The following is a 25,257-nucleotide window of genomic DNA, read 5'->3' on the forward strand; positions in this document are numbered from 1 at the left end:
GTCTTGTATAAAGAAAAATACACACCATATTGATTAAATATTATAATATTACATATTAATACAAAATAATAATTCATATTTAGAAAAATAAAAACAGTTTTTATTGACTATTTAAATTAAATATAAATGTATTCTTTACAAGTGCATGAGGTTTTGTATAGATATTTTTTATTGTAAAATCAGTTAGCAGTGAAAAAAACATACCAAACTTCTTTATTATTTCAGACATGAATCTCTGAACCCCTTGACAGTATAACCCTCACCCCTGATACTGCAGCTGCAGTTTTATTTGTTAAAATAGCCTTTGTTACGGTGATGACACTATAGTAACAGTAAGGACAGCTTGTTACGGTAATGACACTTAAAAGATTTAAAATTTGATTTAAAACATTATTTAAAAGACAAATAACACTGCAAAGCTTCTGAAAAACTTTTTTTATTGTAAATATGTGTACTTCAGAACATGCAATCATAACAATTACTGCTTTCTATCTTTAAAGTAATTGAACCACCAAACAAAATAGTGTCAGGCTAAATTAATGCGTCATACTCTTACAAATTCATGTTCTCAACTTTTAACATGTAGCATAATTTCTGTGCCAAATGCAGTCAGTAAAACATTTCATATTTTATTATTATTATTTGTTGTTATTCTCAATACTTTTTACAAGAGTTGCTTTTTTATTCTTTAAATAAAATGGAACAAGAGTGTTTTTCTTATGTTATTTGGTAGAGTGACATTTTTCAGTTCCCTTGTTGTTTTTGACCTTGGAGATTCTGCCATTTGTAGCTTTGCTTTTAGTCTTTGTAGTCGTTTTTTGTATTTGCCTGCCCTCTTCTTATTTATCTTAATTTCATCCTTCAATTTTTGGATAGTTTTGTATGCCTTTGCCCTATCCCTTTTCACGTACTTTCGGCCTCTACTTCACTGTGCTGAACTTCGTGGTGTGCCACTGTCACTATCACTTGGTGTGTTTGGGGGTGTGGTTGCTGAACAAAACTTCTCAATTTCTTGCCTATTTTTTACTGCCTGTCTGTGTCTCTTTTGATTAACCTTCCACCTTTTGCGTTGGCTTCGCTGTTCCCTGTTTGACATTTCGTTAACACTTTTCAGTTTGCCCTCTCTTTTTCTTCGAGCATAAATCGTTTACTACAAATAACTTCTGGTGTCACTTCCGTAACAGTTTGGTCATTACCGAAACAAAACAAGTTGTTACGGTAATGACTGTTACGGTACTGACAATTTTAAGCATTTTTAGGATTGTATAAAAAATGTAGGCCTACAAATCCTGATCTCTTTGTATTTTGAAGACAGAAATTATTAAGTAATTTACATTTACATTAATTTATTTTAAAATACATGAACTTATTATGTTAAATCATGTATGGTAATGACGAATAATAAACCTAACTCATGATTTTCAGACATTTGAAGTAATTTTTAAAACAAGTGTTTGAAAGAGATCTACTCACCATGTGCTCAAGTTGGAAAATTATGCAACCTTTTCTTATGATCACATGATCAAGGGGTATGACCTAATATATGTTTGAACTAGGGGGCAAAACACTGTTTGTTACAGTAGTGACATATAAAACTAGAGACAGGAATTGGCACACTTTTTAAAATATATGCATTAATATGTTTTCAAAAATACTTTAACATTGTAAATAATAAAACATTATTTATTAAAATTATATTTCCATATTCCAGAGTTTTTTTTATTTTTGATAAAGTAGTACAGGAGTTGGACGTGGGGACAATGGACATTTGTAGTTATTGACCCATAAATGCCAAAATTGCATCAAAAATACAATGGACATTTTATCATTTTTAATGATAGCAGCTATGAAATAGGTATATATTGCATATGACAAAATATTAAATACATTATCATTTTTTTAAATACAAATTTGAGGTGGGGACTGCAATTTGTCCCATTCCCGTAGAATGACCCATATAACAAATATTTATGAAGCAGTTTAAAGGTAGCCTTAATTTTTTTTTTGAGAGAGAATGAGTAATTTAAATACACTTCATATTTAGTAAATTAAAACAATAGTGCTTGTGTATAATATAATACAGTATAATATTTTATTTATACAAAAAAACCTATTGTTTTAAGAACTTACAGTAGAATTAAATAGTAATTATTTTATATATTTTGCATTTGTCACTATTAAATAAAAAACATACATTTACTGATACATTGTTTATTTCAATCCAAGATGGTGGGACGTGATAAAAAAAAAGTACAGACACAATTTATGTTGTATTTGTAATGCACCTAAGTTAAGGCAAAAACTAACACTATAAGTATATAATGGAAGAATGGTGGCCTGGTCTGATGAATCATGAGTTCAAGGTGTTGACTTGGCCTCCAAATTCCCCAGATCTCAATCCAATCGAGCATCTGTGGGATGTGCTGGACAAACAAGTCCGATCCATGGAGGCCCCACCTTGCAACTTACAGGACTTAAAGGATCTGCTGCTAACGTCTTTGTGCCAGATACCACAGCACACCTTCAGAGGTCTAGTGGAGTCCATGCCTCGACGGGTCAGGGCTGTTTGGCGGCAAAGGGGGGACCTACACAATATAAGGCAGGTGGTCATAATGTTATGGCTTATCGGTGTATACACATAATTGTGCCTCTACTGAAATCTCCAAAACAACTAACGAATTTAAGAAACATGGAAAAATATAATTTTTCCCAGCTGCATAAGAGAGAATGCAAATGAAATCAAACCATATGGCATATGAACATGTGCAGAGCATAAAAAAAAAACTAGAAAAAACTGAGGGTTACTCTTTTCCTATCACCCAGAGCAAATTCTAAAGTCTGAACCATCGCAAAGCATGACCTCAATTGATACTTCTTTTCAACAGAAGTTAAATCACCTATTTTGCAAGTTCCCTCAAAAACATACTAAAGTAAAAATTATGCCATTTCCTGACTTTTCATCTGTCTTGCCTTGGCTTTTAATGTATTATGAGTAAAGGAAATGGCAGTCCGTTCACTGACATCTGTATTTAAATTTTAAACATATAAATTAAATATCACAGTGCATTGCCATTGTTTCATAGGAATCTGTTAACAAACGTATTTCTTGTTTTTCTAATAGCATGGGAGATGGATGGTAGGGAGAAAGCTGTTGGGAATTATTTAAGGAGGAGTGTCAAGGGTTCCCTATCAAACAAGAAAAAAAAAAACTATTTGGCAGACTGACTTGAGTTTTTGGTGAACTTGTACTAACCAAAGACAAAGGTAATGGAGGGGTTTAAAGTACAAGAGAAAGTGAATAAGTCAGAAAGGAATTTAATTGGAGGACAGACCAAAAGCAAGCTCACCATGATACATTTACTATAGAATTTGTGCACTTTTAACATGGTTTTACCACACTTAGCATACCATAAAGTGGTTGATATGGTTTCAAGAAGCCTTCAATATGCTTAACTACACTAGACCACAGTGACCACCTGATAGATACTTCTAAGACAGGGCAGCATTGTGGAGTAGTGGTTGAATAGTGTATTTAGTAAATAAAAAACTATTACAGATTATAACAGAGTATATGCGGATTGGTTGTAGCAGATACAGTGAACTTGTGTCTCCTAAAAAAATTTCTCAAGCCATTTATAACTGATAGGGAACTCAAACCACATATTTAATACCATTTGGTTCCAACAACAACAGGAAGCTCAGCATCTCTTTTCCTTGTATTGTTTAGTGTTGTTTTGGAGTGATCTGGGCTCTGCTAAAATAGCCAAATGTGTCCTTGTGCAGTGGTGTGCAACCTTGTGTCATGTTGATTGGGTGCCATCAAACAAAATCCATTTCCCTTACTGAGCTCAGCGATGCTCCCCACACGTGTTGCCAGCAGCGACTGCTCGATCGTCCGCAGCTCGGACTGACTGTACATGTGGACATCCCCTGACTTGCTGGACCTCTGCTGATCTCTGTGGAGGTTCAGGCTGTCAGGCAGGGAGAGGACTCCTGAAAATAACACAGAGTTTAGACAGATAAATGAGATATTGATGTACAGTCACACATGTAGAGTCAACGCTACCCAGTAATTTAATTACTACATCTACATTTTTTCATTATAAATGGACTACTGTGCCCGCACACTGTTACACAGGGTAGATTAATTCAGTGGGATGTTTTTAGTCTCAGGGAGTAAAAGAAGAAGAGATTTTCTGTTACTGGATAGACAGTGATTAAAATCCAGAAGAAAGCTTTCCATTTACATCTGTGTAATTGTTTGCTGAGAAGTGGGAGTCTGAATACCCTGATTTTTCTGCTCCCAGTGGAGGAGATGTATGACTTTATACCAATGGGTCAGCGTGGGTTTAGATTTTCCTCTCCTTAAATGGAAACGGAATTGAAATGACCATTTAACTTTCCCGACGGAAGAATCCCTTCAGTACTTTGGGAGTTGTGATCTCAGTTGCCTAGGCTGTGCCAAAACCTTGGCTTTCTCCACAGGCCCAACTGACATCACAACCCAAGATCTGCAGCAACGTTTTTTTCTCAAGTGAAAACGAATAAGTTGGGCTGCTGCTTTCTTGGGGATGCGTGGGCAAGTTCAACTGGTTTGTTTTAGTAAAGAATTTCAGTGGCCAGTTTATTTTAATTACTGAGCAAACCCACATGCAGGCACATTATTCATCGAAATATACCTACGAATTAAGCATGAGGTTACTGCTGACCACTGTGTTTTAAACTGTAACGTCATGGTTCTTTGAAAAAGCAAAGCAAACAAATGGGAAAAGCAAAGAAAACACCTACAAAGAAACTAATTCACACATTCAGTGGAAGCCTCAGTATTGTGTATTTTGCTTATCAGGCAAGCAAGATGTCAAACTCGATACCTGCTGCTTTAGATAATTAATTTCCAGGCAATGATTCCTTCTCCTGAAAACATCACAGTACAACACAGAAGTCTGGTTCAGTTCAATTCAATAGGGAAATTGTCTATTCTACAACCAAATGTGCGGCCCTTAACTAAACAGGCTAGTGATGCATAAAATATGACTGGATTTGGTGTCTATAGTTTCTGTTAAAATATCTGCATATTAACTGGTAAACTGGAATTTTATCAAGATCGACATGCAACAGGTTTCAGGTTAAAATATGTAGGATAAAATGCAACAGGTTCCATCCTGAATATTTCAATGCTACACTACAGCTGTGTGATTTTGTCTATACATTAATAGTGCATTGAGTACTTTCACTAGTGTCCAGTGTTGTGATATATTAACACTTATCTTTAAATGAACTACATGATTCTTTAGCGGAAGATTCTGCTTTACTTTTAAGTTTTAAATTTCCCTAATGCTGAAAATATTCCATCTAGCCTACCTGCTGTTAAAGATGGCATGGAACTCCTGTAGAGACACCGTTGCCTGACCTATCTTCTTATTTCAGCTGTTTACATTCTCTGTACCCCTTGGCTGTTGACTTGGCTGAATGTAGTAAATTCCTTGGGCTCAATTTTAATGATGAGCATAATAGTGAATCAAATATTGATGCCATTTCAATTGTTATACATTGCAGGAATCTTTGCTTTAAAACTGAATATCTATGTAAGTAACACAACAATGAAGAAATGTGTTAAATAAAAAAAAGGAAAAACAAAAACTAAATTACTGTACTGGAAAAAAAGGATTGATTTCACAATCATATAACATGTACTTGAGGACGCACAATGAAAATATTACATAGTAGGATGTATATGCAGTTATTTTCGTCAACATAATGAGTAAAATGGTGGTCGTGAATGTGCTTCACATTTATTCAGAGTTACACAAACGAACAGAACATTTTCATATTTAATATATTCTAAAAAGGTTTACTGGTGATATAGGAGATTAATGTAACTGCTGAGTGGTTTTAAAGCTATTATAACGGACATTAAAAAAAAAGGCTGCATATACATCTGGACTCAAATTGATACCTTCTTTTTAAATCAAGGTACACGTTTTTACTATTTTCCTGAGTTTTCAACTTTGGAATAATTATTCAGGAGTAATACAATTAAACGTAGAGGAGAGGGTAGTGTTTGATCTTCAGTCATTTAAGAAAATACAATTAACTCTGGAGTTGGGAGTCAGACAACAATTAAGGTATCATTAAACCAGTGCATTGTGGCTAATTAAGATTTTGCAAGTGGATCACGGAACATTTAGTGTATATTCATTTACAGGTAAGAAGAGAAAGAAAACAGATATTTGAATAATTCTCTAAGGTGAGTATTCCAACTGTATAAGATTACATTTCAAACATTGTGCAATCAAATACAAATTACAGTTTAGCACATACAACACTCACTGCCAAAGTATTAAGGTATCTAATAATAATTATCTTAAGAGCTCCTGTTGTTGTAACAGCCCAGAAAAGAACACACACACACACACACACACACACAAAGGACATTCAAAGTTTGGTGAACTCCGATTTAGTCACATTCAATTCAAGAGGAACCGAAGCACAGTATTATAGAATGCACTTCTATAATACAGTCATTAGTTATTATAGAGCATACATATCTCCATGGCTGAAAAACTGAAAACTAGCAATGGCACTTGCTTGCAAAATTTAAAATTTTGCAAGCAAGTGCCATTGCTAGTGCTAAGTTTTAGGCAAATTCCATACAGTTCATGCATTATTCATAATCTTATGATCAGATCAAACATGTAAATGCAGATGATTTACCCTGCAAGCTTTGGGCTCTCCAAAAATTAATAATTTACTTTCCAATTCTTTAAGACATTTATGTATTAAACATCAAACAGCAGAATGAGTTTTTATGAAAGCTCAAGATGTGATATTCTGGAACTTACTTAACACTCCAGGGCTACGTGTTTTGTTTTGGGGGGTGTGGGTGTAACATCACACATAATGCAATATTAGGTCATGCTTCAATTATGTCTGGGTCCACAGTAAATGGATTTTAAAAAGTTAATATTTCAAGAATTTTAAAATGCTTCTCAAACATTTTACAGTTTTTACAATACAGTATTTACAGTATAGAAGAGGGTGTTATATCATCCTGTTAGACCCCTATCCACTTTCATAATTTACAATGTTATATCTCTAAAGTTTAAACTGAGGAAGATGCTAGAAAAGCCATTCATAGATGTTTTGGTTATAAAGCAATGCTTTAAGACACAAACTTCAGTATGATCTTCAATATGAGGGGAATACATAGGCAATTAGATATAGTTCTATATATAATATATTATATTAGTTTATTTGGAAATATACCACTTCTTGCACAGAATAACAAATGCCGTCAATGAAAAATAAGTATCTGAAATTAAACTGATCTAAAAAGTATCATGTTTAAGTTATATGATACATCAACTGCAATGGATGAATGCCTCATTTAGAAGTGATACATTTCCATTACACTTTCTTGCAGTTCTTTGAAGTTCTGCAGTTTCTTTACATTCTCTTTACAGTGGCACTGATACATATTTGAGTATCTGGGGTCTGCCTTATAAATGTGCAAAAGTGACAAACCTTTTGCAACTTGCCAAAAAATTATTATAAACCACAGGTAACACATAAAACTCTTTTATTGCCTCCTTAATAGTGTTTGCATCATGCAACAGCAAAGGTAAGCCTGCACAGGAATCTAATAAAACATTTGGCAAGTCATTTACAAAACCCAAAGACACTGCCTTTCAGCAATTAAAAGTTAATACTTGGTTTAAAAGCAAGTTACACTTTTCATGTACACCTGCTATCACTTTAGCAGCGTGAGTTAAACCTGAACATGGTTAAAATTTGAATGCTAAAACAGTGACAGTTATTGTTTTTCATGGATAAATTAGGTCTTGATTTTACAAAAATACACATGTGTAATTACAGTTTATGCTGTTTACGTTGTGGTTGAATTTTTTTTTTTAAAAGACTGTCTACAAAATATACCAGACATACATCTGTACATCTAAAAAACAGAGATTTTATCACATTAACATGAAATAAATTGTATTGCAAAATCTAACTAAAGTACTGAAAATAATACTTAAAACAACCTCAAGATAACTGTAAGACCACTTCTACCTTAATCTGTATTACTAATTGCCACATTTTCTACATTTTAATTGTTTGTTTTTAAACATACAATTTTTCATTCAATTACGGTTTAACAATGTATAAACCCAACATGAACACAATATTCAGATTCTTTATTCTGAATTGCAATGTCAATAATCTGTCACATTCCTGTGGTTTCATAAATTTGCCTAGCACTTGAAAACAATTAATGATAATACACTCAAATATATAGGCTACACTCACATAAATATAAATAAATGTGGGTGTGTGAGAGAGAGAGAGAGAGAGGCAATGTCTATTTCTGGTCATATTGTAAATAAAATAATGAGGCTACAATCATATTCTGATCCATGAACATCTGGATACTGAATATATGCATTAATATAGGCAGTCAGCAACACCATTGAAAAGTTAATTCCTGTCTTGAATTCTCCAAAGAGTAGCAACAGCACAAAACATGGACAAGTGATTTCTTGTCATATTGATCAGTTCTCTTGTGAGTAAAAATGTCACAAATGGACAAAAACAGCAGATGTGAAAGTTGTCCTAAATTAATCTGAAACTAGCAGGGCCACCTGGACCACCCATCCCAAGAGAATTTAAGACAGGAAAGGGTTTGAAAGTGGCATCCCTGCAGCAGAGTCAGTGAAAACAAGTAGATTTAGACCATATGCCTGATTTTTAAATACCTAATGTCTTCCATTGCTTTAATTTTTGCAGCAAAGAAATTTTAAATTTAAGTTAAAATAATATGTATTGTTTAAATGTATTAGTATATCAGTCATTTTCTAAAAGCTGACTGTAGCCTACATTGAAATCAATGGTCTGACCCACCTGCCATTTGCCAAACAAATACCCTGTTTATGGTGGTGGGTTTTTTGATTGCCAGAGGTATGATATAGCTATGCTAAGGAAATCCCGTCATTGAGTAATGGGCTTGTAATTTGACAATTACAGGTTGAAGTTTTGATTGAACTCAGGCCTACCCATTAAGCTATTCAGAACAGCTCCAGAGCTTCCAGCATGTGGTACATAGCAATCCACATGTCAAACAATTTCCAGTCTAAAAACATCCCAGGAATAGTGTCCCCCATAGGGTCATCCTACCTAAACTTTTTTTCCTTTTTATTTATGTAAAATGACATAGCCTATTTCTTCAATAGCTTATCGTTCATGTTCTACTGTTGACCAAGAACATAACTTATGAACACAATATAATATCTCCAACAATACGACACAGCGCAAGCATTCACAGAAACTCCTACAAATTCGTTACACATTTCGAAACCACACTGGACTTCAGCACAATAAAATTAAGCACATTTTCTATCCAGTGTTACAAGCAATTTTTATCTTCAATCTTGTGCATTGAATGGTCCAGCTTTTTTCTTGTTTACTGAGGTTTCTTGTCTGAAAAGAACTTGAATAGAATGTAAAAATATATATATCACCATGGCAACCATGTTGAGCTGCCCAGTTCTAGTGTATTGCAGAGAAAAGGATAGGTGTAATATAGTATTGAACAACACTAGCCTACTAAGCCGAAAAGAAGCAACTTGAAGTAAGCACTGTATGTACTGTATCCATTAAATTCAATTAATAATAGACGGCAAGTAACTTACACAGCCTGTGTTCCAACCTCTGTCTCCCTAAAGATGAAGTCTCCATTACAAAATCGTGCTGTGTGCAAGCAGGGAGTGTGATTCCCATTTCTCTTTAATTTCCTCTAGCAAACCTACAATATGCTTCATTACTTTTAATCCACATGCTTATTAAACTGAGTTCTGCTTCACTTTCATAAGACAAAAAGCAAGAACCGAATCCTCAAACTGCCCCATCATTGAAAAAACATAACTTAATATTTAAAATCAACTGCAAAATGAAGATTAGACAAACAAATTGTGAAACAGGCCGATCTCAATTATTTATCATATTCCAATTAGCAAGCACAGCTGAAGTTGATTTAAAAAATAAAAGATAAAATGCATTTTCCTTTCAGGCCCTCTCTTGAAAAGTTGGTTGGAAGAACCATTGTCACAGGGTGTTAATAATACTCTGTTAGATCAGAGACCACAATTATCTTAATGAGGTTCTTAACAGAGGGAACATTATCAGACTCTATACAGTGTCATACTCTGTAACATTGGGCTGAAGGCAAAATAATTGTTTTGCAGAAAATGTTTATTCATGCAAATGCCAGAATAGGTTGACGTAAAATGTCTACATTATTACTCCAAATTACAAATTGAAAGTATTTTGGCTTCAGAATAAAACAGTTTTAGAACATAAGAAAGAACATAAGAAAGTTTACAAACGAGAGGAGGCCATTCGACCCATCGTGCTCGTTTGGTGTCCATTAATATCTAAGTGATCCAAGGATCCTATCCAGTCTATTTTTAAATGTTCCCAAACTTTCAGCTTCTACCACATCGTTGGGTAGTTTATTCCAGATTGTGACTACTCTCTGTGTAAAGAAGTGTCTCCTGTTTTCCGTTTTGAATGCCTTGAAGCCCAATTTCCATTTGTGTCCGCGGGTGCGTGTGTCTCTGCTGATCTGGAAAAGCTCTTCTGGTTTGATGTGGTCAATCCCTTTCATGATTTTGAAGACTTGGATCAAGTCCCCACGTAGTCTCCTCTGATCCAGGGTGAAAAGGTTCAGTTCCCTCAGTATGTCCAAGTAGGACTTTTCCTTCAGACCTGGAATAAGTCTGCTTGCTCTCCTCTGAACTGCCTCTAGAGCAGCAATATCCTTCTTGAAGTGTGGTGCCCAGAACTGCACACAGTATTCCAGATGAGGTCTAACTAGTGCATTGTACAGTCTTAACATTACTTCCCTTGTTTTAAATTCTACACGTTTGACAATATACCCTAGCATTCTGTTTGCCTTTTTTATTACTTCCCCACATTGCTTGGATGGAGAAAGTAAGCAGTCCACATAGACTCCTAAGTCTTTCTCATGCGTTACTTCATCTAGATCTGTACCTCCCATAGTGTAATTATAGTGGAAATTTTTGTTACCTGCATGTATTACTTTGCACTTGTCGACATTGAATTTCATTTGCCAGGTGTCGGCCCACAACTGAATATTATCTAAGTCCTTCTGAATAGCCTGTGCTGCCAAGATTGTATCTGCTGAGCCACCTAATTTAGTATCATCTGCAAATTTGACAAGTTTGCTAACTATCCCAGAGTCCAGATCATTAATATAGATTAGAAAAAGCACAGGCCCTAGTACTGATCCCTGTGGAACTCCACTAACAACCTCACTCCACTAACAACCTCACTCCTCTAATTGACACCCTGTTTCCTAGACATCAACCAGTTCATAATCCATCTACTTACATTACCCTGAATGCCTACAGCTTCCAATTTGAGGATCAGTCTTTGGTGTGGAACCTTATCAAAAGCTTTCTGAAAATCTAAGTATATCATATCATATGCTTTCACATGATCTACAGCTGCAGTTGCATGTTCAAAAAATTCTAATAAATTAGTAAGACATGATCTGCCTCGTCTAAACCCATGTTGACTATCTCCAAGAATATGGTTTTCATTAAGATGCTCCTCTATTTTCTGTCTAATCATTTTTTCCAACATTTTACAAGTGATGCAGGTGAGACTTATTGGTCTGTAATTTCCTGACTCAGTTTTGTCCCCTTTCTTGTGGATTGGTATGACATTTGCCGTCTACCAGTCAGTTGGCACATCCCCTGTTCTAAGTGTCATTTGGAATATTTGAGTTAGCGGCCTATAAATAATTTCCCTAATTTCTTTAGGTACTGTTGGAAATATCCCATCTGGCCCAGGTGATTTGTTTGTTTTTAATTCTGCTAGTCCCTTTAGTACCTCCTCCTCATTTATCCTGATCTCTCTTAGGGTTTGACTGGACTGATTGTCAACCTGTGGCATGTCATCTGTTTTTTCTTTTGTGAAAACCTCTGTGAAATACTAATTTAGAATATTTGCCACATCTTGTTCGTTTTCCAAGATACCTCCATTTTTGCCCTTTATCTGCTTCACTTCCTCCTTTATTGACCGCTTGCTGTTGTAATATTGAAAAAAGCTCTTTGCATTGGTTTTAGCTCCAAGAGCTATGTTTCTTTCTATTGCCCTCTTTGCTTTCCTGATCCCTTTCTTAAGATCTCTTTGCAGCTCAACATATTCTACGTATTTTGTTTCATCACCATCCCTTTTGTATGCACTATACAACATTTTCTTTCTCTTTATATTTTTTTGCATACCATACGGTCGTCAATTTGCTAAGTTTTGGTACAAATTGCTCCTGAGCCTCAAGTAGTATATTCTTAAAATATACCCATCCATTTTCAACTGACTCTGTATCCAGTGTGCTCGAGTCTACCTCTTCTAAGTGCCGCCTCATACCTTTAAGGTTTGCTTTTCTAAAATTGTAGACCATTGTTTTAGACTTGGACCTTGTTTTTTGAAAGAATGCCTCAAAGCTAACCATGTTGTGATCACAATTTTCCATTGGTTCTCTAACTACTGTCCCCCTGACTCTATCTTGGTCATTTGAAAAGATCAAGTCAATACATGCACTCTTCATGGTTGGTTCCCTGACAAATTGAGTTAGAAAGCAGTCATTTACCATCTCAACCATTTCTATTTCTGCTTCTGTAGTCCCCACTAGGCTTTCCCAGTCTAAGTTTGGGAAATTGAAATCCCCCATTATAACAGCCACATCCTTGCTACATGCAGTCCTGATTACACTGTACAATGCAGCATCTTTCTGAATATCTAGTTGGTGGCCTGTAACACACTCCTACCACTAATCCTCCAGATCTCTTGTTGAAAAGTTTCACCCACAAAGATTCTGTTCCGTTACTGGGATCTAATACAAGTTCTTCTGCCTCAATGTCATTTTTCACATATAATGCTACCTCACTCCCTCTTCGATTTTGCCTGTCTCTCCTAAGCTGTGTGTATCCTTCCAACTTGTATTCATCCCCATCATTTTCTGTAAGCCATGTTTCTGTCACTCCTACAACATCATAGTCACACGCCAGCACTGTGGCTTCCAAGTCTAACATCTTGTTCCTTATACTCCTGGCATTGAGGTACAAACATTTCAGGACTTTCCTACTAGCAGTTTCCCTTGGTCTCCCAATCTCCCATTGTCAGAGCTCCCTGCCCCCCTGGTTCCTAGTTTAAATGATTCTCAATTTCACTGCACATACGCTCTCCCAATGCATTAGCCCCCCTTCTGTTTAGATGTAGACCATCCGGTTTGTACAGGTCCCATCTATCCCAGAAGAAAGACCAATGCTCCATAAACCTAAACCCCTCTTCCCTACACCAAGCTTTCAACCACATGTTAAACTTTCTAATCTCTGCCTGTCTCCCTGGCCTGGCACGTGGTACTGGAAGTATTTCAGAGAAAACTACCGTGGAGGATCTGCTCTTAGTTTTATTCCTAACTCTTTAAATTTGTCTTGCAGAACCTCTGTCCTACCTTTTCCTATGTCATTGGTTCCAATGTGGACCATGACCAGTGGATTCCCCTCAGCTTTGGCCAGTAGCCCGTCTACTAGTTTAGGGAGATCTGCAACATGAGCACCAGGCAGGCAAGATACCATGCGGGTCTCCTTGTCACTAGAACACACTGTGTGATCTACACCTCTAAGAATTGAGTCTCCTACTATAACTACCTCCTTCTTCTGGGGGGGAGTGGGCACCATGGTGCTCTGGTGCTCAACTGCCCCCCCATCACCCTCTGAGCTGTCACTGTCCAACTCGGTGTCCAGCAGTTGGAACCTGTTGGGCAATTCTAGCTCTTGGGGTGTCTCTAGGGGTTGTGCACGCCCTGCTCTGCGGTTACGACCTACTGTAACCCAGCAGTTCTCTACACTCTCTAGGTTTTGGCGTGCACACCATCTCTCTCATGGGCTGATTGACCAATTCTTCTATATCCCTAATACAGCGCAGATCGACAAGCTGAGCCTCAAGATCACGAACCTTGATCTCTAGGATTTCATCCTGCCGACAACGTTCACAAATGAAGCCCTCTTGGATGAGTTAATCTGCAAACCTGACACTGCAGTGGCCACATTCTTCTAAATGTTAGTTTTGTTTTTTTTAACGTCTCTTGGTTCCTGCTGCTAGTCAACTGCCTAACTTTTGTCAGCGAGAAACAGCACAGCTCTTTCTCAACAGCTACTTTAGGTAGCTTTTGTCTACCTACCCCCAATTCACACCTAACAGGCCACACCTGGCTCCTCCTGCAACACAATTCCTGCTAGTCCTAGACAAAATCTCCCTTCTACAACCTGTTTACTTTCACCAACTCAGCAGCTGAACTGAATTGACTTCAATTTAGGCAAACTACAGACAATGCTATTGTCAATTAATGCAAACTTAAAACAAAATGAGCAATGCTAAGACTGGTCTGAAACTAGTCAAACAACAAGATGGCTGCCTCTCACCTGTACTCTCCTGTCTCTATCTGTGGCAACTTGTAAATACTTCTGTTTACCTCTTGGGTACTCTCATTCTGTTTACCTCTTTTGAACTCTCATTCTTTCACAAGTACAGCCAGTAGATGTTTTACTTTCAAGTAGAAACAAAAGTGTTCAGGTACCAATGTGAAGTCACAGACACTTCCTTCACTTGAGATTATGAGGCCCAGTTGAGAGCTCGGGCTTTGTTCTTTAAGATTAATTCTTTCTACCTCTCCTTCACTTATCTTGACGGTTTTGGCAGAGGATCAGTCAGATAAATTGAAACCTGCTGTTGTCTGGGGTATGTTCAACAAAAGACAGCAAATTAATAAAGAAAGGGGAATGGAAGGTTAACGTTTTAGAGGATTTGTGTATCACCCAGACCTGTCTTTAGTTCCAAGGGGGAGAGTCTGAGTTTGATTTCAATTAGGTGTTATGTGCAAACTTTCTTTTCATTTCCGCCTCCTTAACAGGGACTGGTTTGGGCGAGGGTTGACTCCTAACTTGGGCTCGGGGTTCCACTTTGGGACATCATCCTGAATTTTAAATATTTTAAATATCTGTGATGGCTTACCCTCCTCCTTTAAGTGGTATTATGCTGCATCTTCATCTCTGGCCATCAGCTACAATCTGTGTGTGTGTGTGTTCTACAAATTGTGTATTGAGTTGATCTTGCAGTTAAGAAAGACATTTAAACAAACATACAGGCGTTTGGCAAAAAATAAATAGGCCAACACACAACACAACTAAAATATGTTCTCAGAGAAAGATTTGCTTAACCAGATATAAAAATGTGTATTTACAGCTTAATAACTCAACACCAATCGGGCTTATACTTTCTAACTGTAGTCTTGTAAATGTTAAAGGGTTATGTGACAAATATTGGATTCAGAGTGTATATTCTACACATTATATACAATATATTTACAGACAAAAACTAGCAACACAGTATGATATAATCAATAATTATCTTTGCATTCAGTGCACACAAAATAATTTTTCATATTGTTGTTCTTCATAATGAAATGTTCATTGCAGAGACAGCTGTTTTCTTTCACCCTGACACATGAGGGTACAGGGACACAGACGGGTTGCTTTGTTCCACCACAAATGCATTTTATAAAGTTATTTTCAAACCAAGGCAACTGCAATGTACAGACATGAGGATAAAGACAATAAGCAAGGAGGCGGAAATGAAAAGACAGTTTGCACATAACGCCCAATTGAAATCAAACTCAGACTCTCCCCCTTGGAACTAAAGACAGGTCTGGGTGATACACAAATCCTCTAAAACTATGGAGCATTGCTTAAGAAATCTTAATTCCCTCAGTCACTGAGGGATTTAGAGAAGACACTGCATAGACTCAGGACATAAACCCTTCATTCACTATCTCCCTGGATATATTACATTGCTCCTGATTTAGACATCTTCAAAGACAGCACGGCAGCATGTCACAGTGAATTCAGGCTAAAAGCAGGACTGCGCCACTTGCTGTGGCAAAACAGCAAAGACAAACTTTCCTTCTAGTCAAGTTTCAAATGTATATGTTTGGATGCATTCTGGTATACATTGACTAGCTCCCCAGAACCCAAAAGAGTTGTTTGGGACATGGTCTTGATAACACAAGAGACCCCAGGGTTCAGTCTCAATCTGCTCCTGTGTTGATGGGTTGACGGGCATGGAAAACTGCAACTGGAAAAGAGGGGGGGAGAAGAGAGAGAGAGAGAGAGAGAGAGAGAGAGAGAGAGAGAGAGAGAGAGAGAGAGAGAGAGGGGGAGAGAGAGCACGAGCGAGAGAGAAATTCACAGCTATACTTGTACCTGACATTTGAAAACAATGGCAGTATTTACAGTTTCTCACAATATTGCTTTATGTTTTCACTTGCACTACACTTGTTCTCAGCAATACACAAGGATTCACTTTCACATAACCTTGCTCTTCAATCTCTTTGGCATTAATGCTGCATCTGTGTTCTCTGTATCCCCCCCCCCTCCACACACACTTTTAAAATTCCAGTATTCAAAATGTGAACGACAGCCTGTAAAAGTTTGCCCTCTGAGTCTGACCTCCTGACCAAATGGAGATCTCTTCCCTCTCCCCTTCTGCCTTCTCCTGCCCTTTATTGCCCAAGAAGGATAAAAGCCTTCAAGCCAGAGATACTCTTGGCCAGGAAACGTAAGCAGAGCAGAACTGTAATACGATGCATGAAATACACAACAGTTAGATACAAATGCAATTTCATACATTTATTCAAAACATTCGGAAAAACAAACACACATAAACACATTAAAGATTGAAAATAATGGGTTATTAACTGATCGTGGTCTTAGTTGTAGTTGTGAGGATGCTACCTTGCAAGTCATTTATAAACTAGACAGTGTTCTTGCAATCTACAACAAACTGTGGTCTTATTTCATTTTTACATTCTACTGAACGTGAGATCCTGTCGTTTCTCATATATACCTGACCATTTTAAACACGTGTATGTATACTATGTATGTATGTATGTATGTATGTATGTATGTATGTATAAGACAAGTTATGTTGCCAGTGAGAAAGTTACAGTGAGGGAAAAAAGTATTTGATCCCCTGCTGATTTTGTACGTTTGCCCACTGACAAAGAAATGATCAGTCTATAATTTTAATGGTAGGTGTATTTTAACAGTGAGTGACAGAATAACAACAAAAAAATCAAGAAAAACGCATTTCAAAAAAGTTATACATTGATTTGCATGTTAATGAGGGAAATAAGTATTTGACCCCTTCGACTTAGTACTTGGTGGCAAAACCCTTGTTGGCAATCACAGAGGTCAGACGTTTCTTGTAGTTGGCCACCAGGTTTGCACACATCTCAGGAGGGATTTTGTCCCACTCCTCTTTGCAGATCCTCTCCAAGTCATCAAGGTATCGAGGCTGACGTTTGGCAACTCGAACCTTCAGCTCCCTCCACAGATTTTCTATGGGATTAAGGTCTGGAGACTGGCTAGGCCACTCCAGGACCTTAATGTGCTTCTTCTTGAGCCACTCCTTTGTTGCCTTGGCTGTGTGTTTTGGGTCACTGTCATGCTGGAATACTCATCCGCGACCCATTTTCAATGCCCTGGCTGAGGGAAGGAGGTTCTCACCCAAGATTTGATGGTACATGGCCCCGTCCATCGTCCCTTTGATGCAGTGCAGTTGTCCTGTCCCCTTAGCAGAAAAACACCCCCAAAGCATAATGTTTCCACCTCCATGTTTGACTGTGGGGATGGTATTCTTGGGGTCATAGGCAGCATTCCTCCTCCTACAAACACGGCGAGTTGAGTTGATGCCAAAGAGCTCGATTTTGGTCTCATCTGACCACAACACTTTCACCCAGTTCTCCTCTGAATCATTCAGATGTTCATTGCAAACTTCAGATGGGCCTGTACATGTGCTTTCTTGAGCAGGGGGACCTTGCGGGTGCTGCAGGATTTCAGTCCTTCACGGCGTAGTTTGTTACCAATTGTTTTCTTGGTGACTATGGTCCCAGCTGCCTTGAGATCATTAACAAGATCCTCCCATGTAGTTCTGGGCTGATTCCTCACCGTTCTCATGATCATTGAAGGTCCAGGAGGTGAGATCTTGCATGGAGCCCCAGACCGAGGGAGACTGACAGTTATTTTGTGTTTCTTCCATTTGCGAATAATCGCACCAACTGTTGTCACCTTCTCACCAAGCTGCTTGGCGATGGTCTTGTAGCCCATTCCAGCCTTGTGTAGGTCTACAATCTTGTCCCTGACATCCTTGGACAGCTCTTTGGTCTTGGCCATGGTGGAGAGTTTGGAATCTGATTGATTGATTGTTTCTGTGGACAGGTGTCTTTTATACAGGTAACGAGCTGAGATTAGGAGCACTCCCTTTAAGAGAGTGCTCCTAATCTCAGCTCGTTACCTGTATAAAAGACACCTGGAAGCCAGAAATCTTGCTGATTGATAGGGGATCAAATACTTATTTCCCTCATTAACATGCAAATCAATTTATAACTTTTTTGAAATGCGTTTTTCTGGATTGTTTTGTTGTTATTCTGTCTCTCACTGTTAAAATACACCTACCATTAAAATTATAGACTGATCATTTCTTTGTCAGTGGGCAAACGTACAAAATCAGCAGGGGATCAAATACTTTTTCCCTCACTGTAACTTATTGCAAATCATTAAATATCATACCTAGTTAATTAAAGTAAATGAAGTTAGCTGTCAGATTGACTATTCATGAATTAGTTTCTAAACTCCATTTCATCCTTAATTATAGTCATTAAAGCCAGAGGGGCTGTGAAGCACAACTCTGAGGATTTTGATCGAGAAGTCAGTGGGAAGAAAAAAGTGTCAATTGCCACATAAATGGAGCCTCTGCAAGGAAGAGTCAAAGCTTTTTATGTTGTTTTCTGCTCTGATTGCTGCCATGTGGATCACTCGAGAATTTCCCAGGGTGCTCTGTAACACATGGGCAGAACGTTGACTTCTCACTCTACATTTAAAGGCTATTTTAAAGGATAAGGCTTTCTCCAGCCCAATGCCAGGACACATATCTCTGTTTCTTTTGGAGGCCCTCCATCCTTCAGCATCAACTAAATCTTTCAGAGAACCTGCCTCAGCCACTCATGACACATATGGAATCCTGTCTCGCTGACCATCGGTATTTTGGGGCGTTTTTCTCTAAATTTATTATTCTGCTGTGTATTTTGGAAGGCTACAGAGTGGAGTTCCACTGTTTGTTTTACTATAAGGGAAATTATTCAGCCAGTGCAAACCCGTGAAAGGAAAAGGAATAGCTTAGTCATTAATCCACCTCTTAGTTTGTAGATGAAGTGCAGAAGGAGAATAATGCAGCATGGCAAAAACATTTTTTATATTAGGCAATGTTTTACAGGTCCTTGAAAAATCAAACAAATAAATAAATGAAAAATAATAAAAGCTGACAGCTAGCTCTGGGATGAGATAAAGAGATCAAAATGGAAAACTCTCAATGTAGTGTGACGGTAAGCAAGATTTTTCCAGAGTCTGAAAAGCAAATTCAGCGATTCAGATCCTCATAGTTCAAGGTTATTTTCATTTCCTCACCCTTGCTTTTTTATTTAGTGCTACTGTCAAGAAAATACAGTTTATATATAGATAACATTTTAAATAGTGTCAATCCAAATATCTTCAATACACTGAGTCTTTCCTTCAGTAAATGCTGCAAACACTGGTGTTTTCTCAATCCTGGATGCTCTAACTACATCTATAAACAATTTGCTGACTCTTCTGTGCTATATGCCACAGACCATCAATGCTATTGCCAAAATATTGAATTTAATAGGTTAATCCACTGACTGCCCGATAAATGAAACTTCAGTAACATCTGTGTTCCCCAACTAACATCACAGAGCAACACCAGATGCTTACCATATGTTTTTCTTGCAGTGTTTTTGAAGCCTAGTAAAACACGTTAATGTTCTTTATTATTATATTTCGTAGCAGACGCCCATATCCAGGGCGACTTACAATTGTTACAGTATATCATGTTCTTTTAACATACAATTACCCATTGATAACAGCTCGGTTTTTACTGGAGCAATCAATGAAGGGTCCCTTGCTCAAGTGTACAACAGAAGTGTCCCCCACCTGGGATTGAACCCACAACTCTCTGCTAAAGAAGAGCCCTATCCACATCTCCACACTGCTGCCCATGTCAATGTTAACTGTAGTTCTCTATACACACCTGAATAACGGTACGTGTTATTTATGTCGGCTCCACTCTGAGCAAAACTAGGGTATTTTTTAAAGTTAATAACAGTAATTTCAAAACAAGTTCAAGTCTGATCTTAAATGCTCACATATGTTTAATTTATATGACAAGCTGCGGTATATAGCTATATATATATATATATATATATGTAGGATTTTATTTTTTATTTTTTAAATAACTAGTTGATTTGCATGCATGCTCACAAATGCAAGCATTACTAAACATTTAAGTAGGAAGAGAAATGAGAAAATTAACATCCATTTTACATGAGTGAGACTGCAGCCACAGGGAGCTCTTGGTCTTAAAAAACTCAGCCTAAGCCTGAAGCATATGTGCACAGCTCTTTTCTACAATACCTCATTGTTTCTTGCAAGTGCTGGAGATATTGACTTAGGGAGCTGGTATCCCTGTCAACTCCAGGAGCTGAGAAATGTTTTGCAATTGGACACAAAGGACACAAAAATATAAATCCTGTGTCCATAGGACAAGCCTGCTGCAGGAATGAACACCAGGATGTCCTAAACCACAGGTATTTAATGGATTTAAACCAACCATTTTGGATTTTCATCCATCTCCTAGGGGAAAAACAGCTTAATATGAAAATACAAGCACACATGGCACACTAAGGTTTAATTGAATTATTATTTATTTTACATGTGACAGATCATTTACTTTTCCCTATAAAACTAAACCTAACAGATGGGCAACATATACCCAGGCACTGTAAAATAACTGAGAACTTCAGATACTTCAGATAGTGAGCTTGCATCTCTCACTGATATCTAACTTCTGAGTGGTTATTATAATTATTACAAATTAATAATATTAATTAATTTAACTTGTTGCCAAATATAAAGAATTCCCAGCATCTATGTATCTAATACTCTGTTAAGAATTTCACTGTTTCCTTTTCTTTCTACAGCGTTTGTCAAGACAAAAAAGGACCTGCTTACAGGCTGAATTTGTATGTATGCAGTATATCCTACTTGTGCAGCAATTCATATATCTTGTTCAGTTGTGTTCCTTTTTTCATAGTTTTGTTTTCATCAGGGACATACAATAGAACATTGTATTCAAGTCAAATACTGTGTTTGAACACATGCAAACTAACTGGAGAATATCATGTAACATGGCTTCAGTTCTCGCAATGATACCCAAATTGCTTCTGAAAACCCTTAATGGATTTGTGCAACAATGACTGGAGACTTATTTCAATGGACTTGTTCAGAGGATGTATCACTTTCAATTTTTCCTGATGACTTCATGTCTTTTTTCCTGCCCTCAGCTGCTCTGCTTTCTGCATCTTTCAGTCCTATGAATCACTTGTTTGTTTAATTCTTCTCATTTACCCACAGTGAAATGATGGTGATTCCACAAATAAACAGCTGCAGAAGTTGTCCTAGCAGGACGTCTAACCCTGCTGGAAGCCTGCAGGACATGAAGCAGCTGTTGGCCTATTAGTTGCTTCAGAAGGTGTGGTTATCTCTGTTCTGCTTGCCTGATTGTGGAATTAACATTTAAATATCCCCCCTTGTGGGACTGGAAGCCATCTCAAAAGGACTATGTAGCAAAGTCAGAATAATTTTATTAAAAGTGCACACCTTTCCTATCACTTCAAGATGTCTGGATACCATCAATTTAGAGGTGGGATTTTCCATAGAACAGTGTCTACAGAGGTCTAACAGAACACCACAGACACAACAGCACAAATACAAAGCCACAATGAACACAATGCAGTAAAGAAAATAATGATATAAAAAATGCTTTTGACATGTGCTTGACATCAGTCTTCACGCAAACACTGAGATTGCTATCCCCTTGCCACTGCAGAATCCACAGAAGAAACTCAAAAGCTTATTGATAAAATACAAAATACTATCTCAGGCCGTGTCAACCAGAGATTGCTTAATTCTATAAGCTGTTGAGATCAAAACAAGCTGAGGAAAGGAATGCTGACGAAAAAATACATCAAAACCAAATGGGATTATGTGATGTCTTGTCAGTTTTTCTGCTACAAAAGATTAAAATCTAAAAAAATAGTGTCATCTATAATACAGTTAAAATAATGTATTTGGAAAATATATACTGAAAAAACTTGAGATATCTGCTGAAACAACTGAGATATCCACAGTTATATGATTAAAGTACCTTGAAAAATACACACACAAAAAAACAAAGATGCACAACCTGTATCTTTGCAAATGTCAGTATGTCTACCCAGAAGCCCCGGTTTTAACTGTAGACCTGAAAGGAATCTAGAGGTTTATGTGTAGTTTTGCCAGAGGCCGACTCTGTCCCTTAAGCGGCAGTCTTCATTAGCAGGAAAGAAATGAGGCCCTTCATCTTTCCAAAGAATATCTTAAATGAAAGACATTGGTCACTTTCGTTGGCATTTTTTTAATGTGTTTTTTTTTTTTGTTAATGTGCAGAATTATAGGGTACAATTTGCTGCACAGTGATTGTTTATTTTCTCAATGAAGACATTGATTTTACATAATTCTGTTTATTTTTTATTTGTTTGCAGTTGGCAAGAGTTCCGGAGGACTCCACATGCACAGGGAGTGGGCTGTTAACTAGTGCATCCTCAGTAAATAGCACTTCTAATGACTGAAAACCAGTTTCATCTTCATAGCAACACTGTCCCAGTAATGTAGGCACAGTAATGTAAATATGTAATGGACTACATCAGCTTTTTCCTTAAGAGAAGCATATATATATATATATATATATATATATATGGTCTCTTAATTTTTTCAAGAGCTGTATATACATCACTCACTACTCATTCAGACTTCCCTTTTCCAAAAGTCTTATTATGTTACATTGTTTGAAATTCTTCTTCGTCTTCTCCTCCTTCTCATTATAATTATTACTATTAACCCACTGAGGTCAGGACCACATCTATTCAGACTGTACCTGTAATACCACCTAATCTCCTGGACAGCTCAACACCCTTGCTTTCATGCACTTTCTGACTGAATTGATAAGCTCCCTTGTGGTCCTGAGGTATTTTAGCAATTTTATTCATTTTACTGAAACTTCTCTGTACTTATGCCAACCCTACCCCATGGCACACAGCAGGGATGTTTTACAATTGTTTAAGCTAATTTGTACTGGGATTTATGCTTTTCATATTTTGTACTTATTGTATTTAATGTACTTTGTAAGACGTTGAATATGGTTCTTGTGGATTTTTTTTTATTATTTTTATTATATTAGGGTAAAAAGGGCACAGATTTTTTTCTCACTTGCTCAAAAATGTCTGCCGCATTTTTTGTAACAACATCTCTCACACTCATGTCGTGGGAATCGGCCCGACAATGTTCCCGAGCGTTCCTCGGTGTTATGGCACAATGCTTTAAATCACTCTCAGCCCGTCACTGTGGGCTCAGGAGTTTATGTTTGTGTCAGAAACTATTACAATGAAGCTATAAAGACCGCCGGCTAGGCCTGACCTGCTCAGCTACAATTACAGCCACTCGACACTTGAAGGGGAACCATGCCCTGGTCGACACAGGAAACTAAGGGTTTCAGGCAGTTGGCATCAGCAGGCCGGTGTCAAATTGTACATCCTGGCTGCTGAGCTGGCTGCACACAGGATTAGGTGACCCCTTCAGATGACAGGTAGGGAACAGTTACACACTGGACAGTTTTGCGGGTGGTAGTAACACTGGCAACGCTGTGGGAGCTTGTAGTTTGGTTTTATTTTGGTTTTGACAACTGTGAGGTTAAAGAGATGTCGCAGAACCATTCTGTCCTAATCACTCGCCGTGGCGTTAATGTTCTCTGCTTGTTGCACAGTAACGCTATTTGCACAATTTGTTGGGCATGGAATACCGGAATTGCATTATGGTGCATGCATCAAGACAGTATATTTTGTGCAATGTTTTTCATTCTGTGTGTTGTTATATAAATGTGATTTACAGCATCCACTGGAGCCTACAAATTTGTGTTGCCACAACATTATATTGTTCTGCTCACACTACTGTTGCTGCAACATTATTTGGATCGCTGGGATATGATGTAATAGGCAAACATAATCAAGATTGTAGAATCCCTGGCATTAATTAAACACAGCACATGTCTAATGATAGCTTTTGTGTATAGGCTATATCACTGTGGAGAATTGAACTTCTCCATGCTTAGAGAAAAAGGTGGCCTTACAGATCAATCTCCACTTTTGGTCTATAGTTTTTATTAACCACCAAAGAATGATTAAACATGCGACAGGGAAATTCAATATTATGCAAATGAGGAGTGTGTAAAAGATTCCTTCACTTTCTCAAACCGATTGTTATTCATCCTGGATAATACCCTGCTTTGACTTTCATCTTATTTTTCAAGTCATACTGCAGCAACGATAATTACATCCTGTAGAAAAACATGCCACACAGCAGATTTCTCTCGGTCTCTTTTTGACGCTTGCACAAAAACACTTGAAATAATACCTCATATTTGAATGTCATCGCACCTCCAAGTTAGTCTTAGTTCCTTCGTAGATGTTAGGAAACTGTGAAGAGATTGTGAGAACGTTGATTTCTTCTTGTTCTAATGCAGAAAGAATGGCAGTATATATGCGTTGGGCAATTGAGAGGGGAGAGGGCTTACTTGCCATTTTAACTCATACAAATCCATGATTCTATGTATGTGATAAGAACCATATTTATATCTTACAGGCTTTAATCACAAAATCCATATATTGGATAATACACTTAAAAAAGCTGAAAAACATTAAAAAAAATTCCCAGACTTCAAATTTCCATTGTTGTAAATTGAGTGAAAAGTCTTGGGACAACTCATTCCTAATTTTGTGTTACATCATCCAGTTTTAGGTATTCAAAACGGGTTATGCTGATTCAGGAGAAAGTAACTTGTCAGCTAGTGCTCATGTTAACCGCTGTCCACCCTGACAATCAATGTCATGCTCCGTGCTGATGTAGCCCTGGGTCACTGAGCATGGCAGGGTGTGATGTAACCAACTTTATGATT

General features: G+C 37.4%; 1 protein-coding gene across 1 annotated transcript in view; it reads right to left on the minus strand.

The window, feature by feature from the left end:
* Positions 1-25,257, minus strand: part of btbd11b (BTB (POZ) domain containing 11b) — a 133,642-nt gene that overhangs the window by 40,597 nt on the left and 67,788 nt on the right. The window contains exon 2 of the mRNA XM_066705402.1: positions 3,844-3,993. Within this exon, the coding sequence (XP_066561499.1) occupies positions 3,844-3,993 (150 nt within the window). The remainder of the gene's footprint in view (positions 1-3,843; positions 3,994-25,257) is intronic.

The sequence above is a fragment of the Amia ocellicauda genome, chromosome 5 (genome assembly GCF_036373705.1).
Source record: "Amia ocellicauda isolate fAmiCal2 chromosome 5, fAmiCal2.hap1, whole genome shotgun sequence".
NCBI classification, from domain to species: Eukaryota; Metazoa; Chordata; class Actinopteri; order Amiiformes; family Amiidae; genus Amia; species Amia ocellicauda.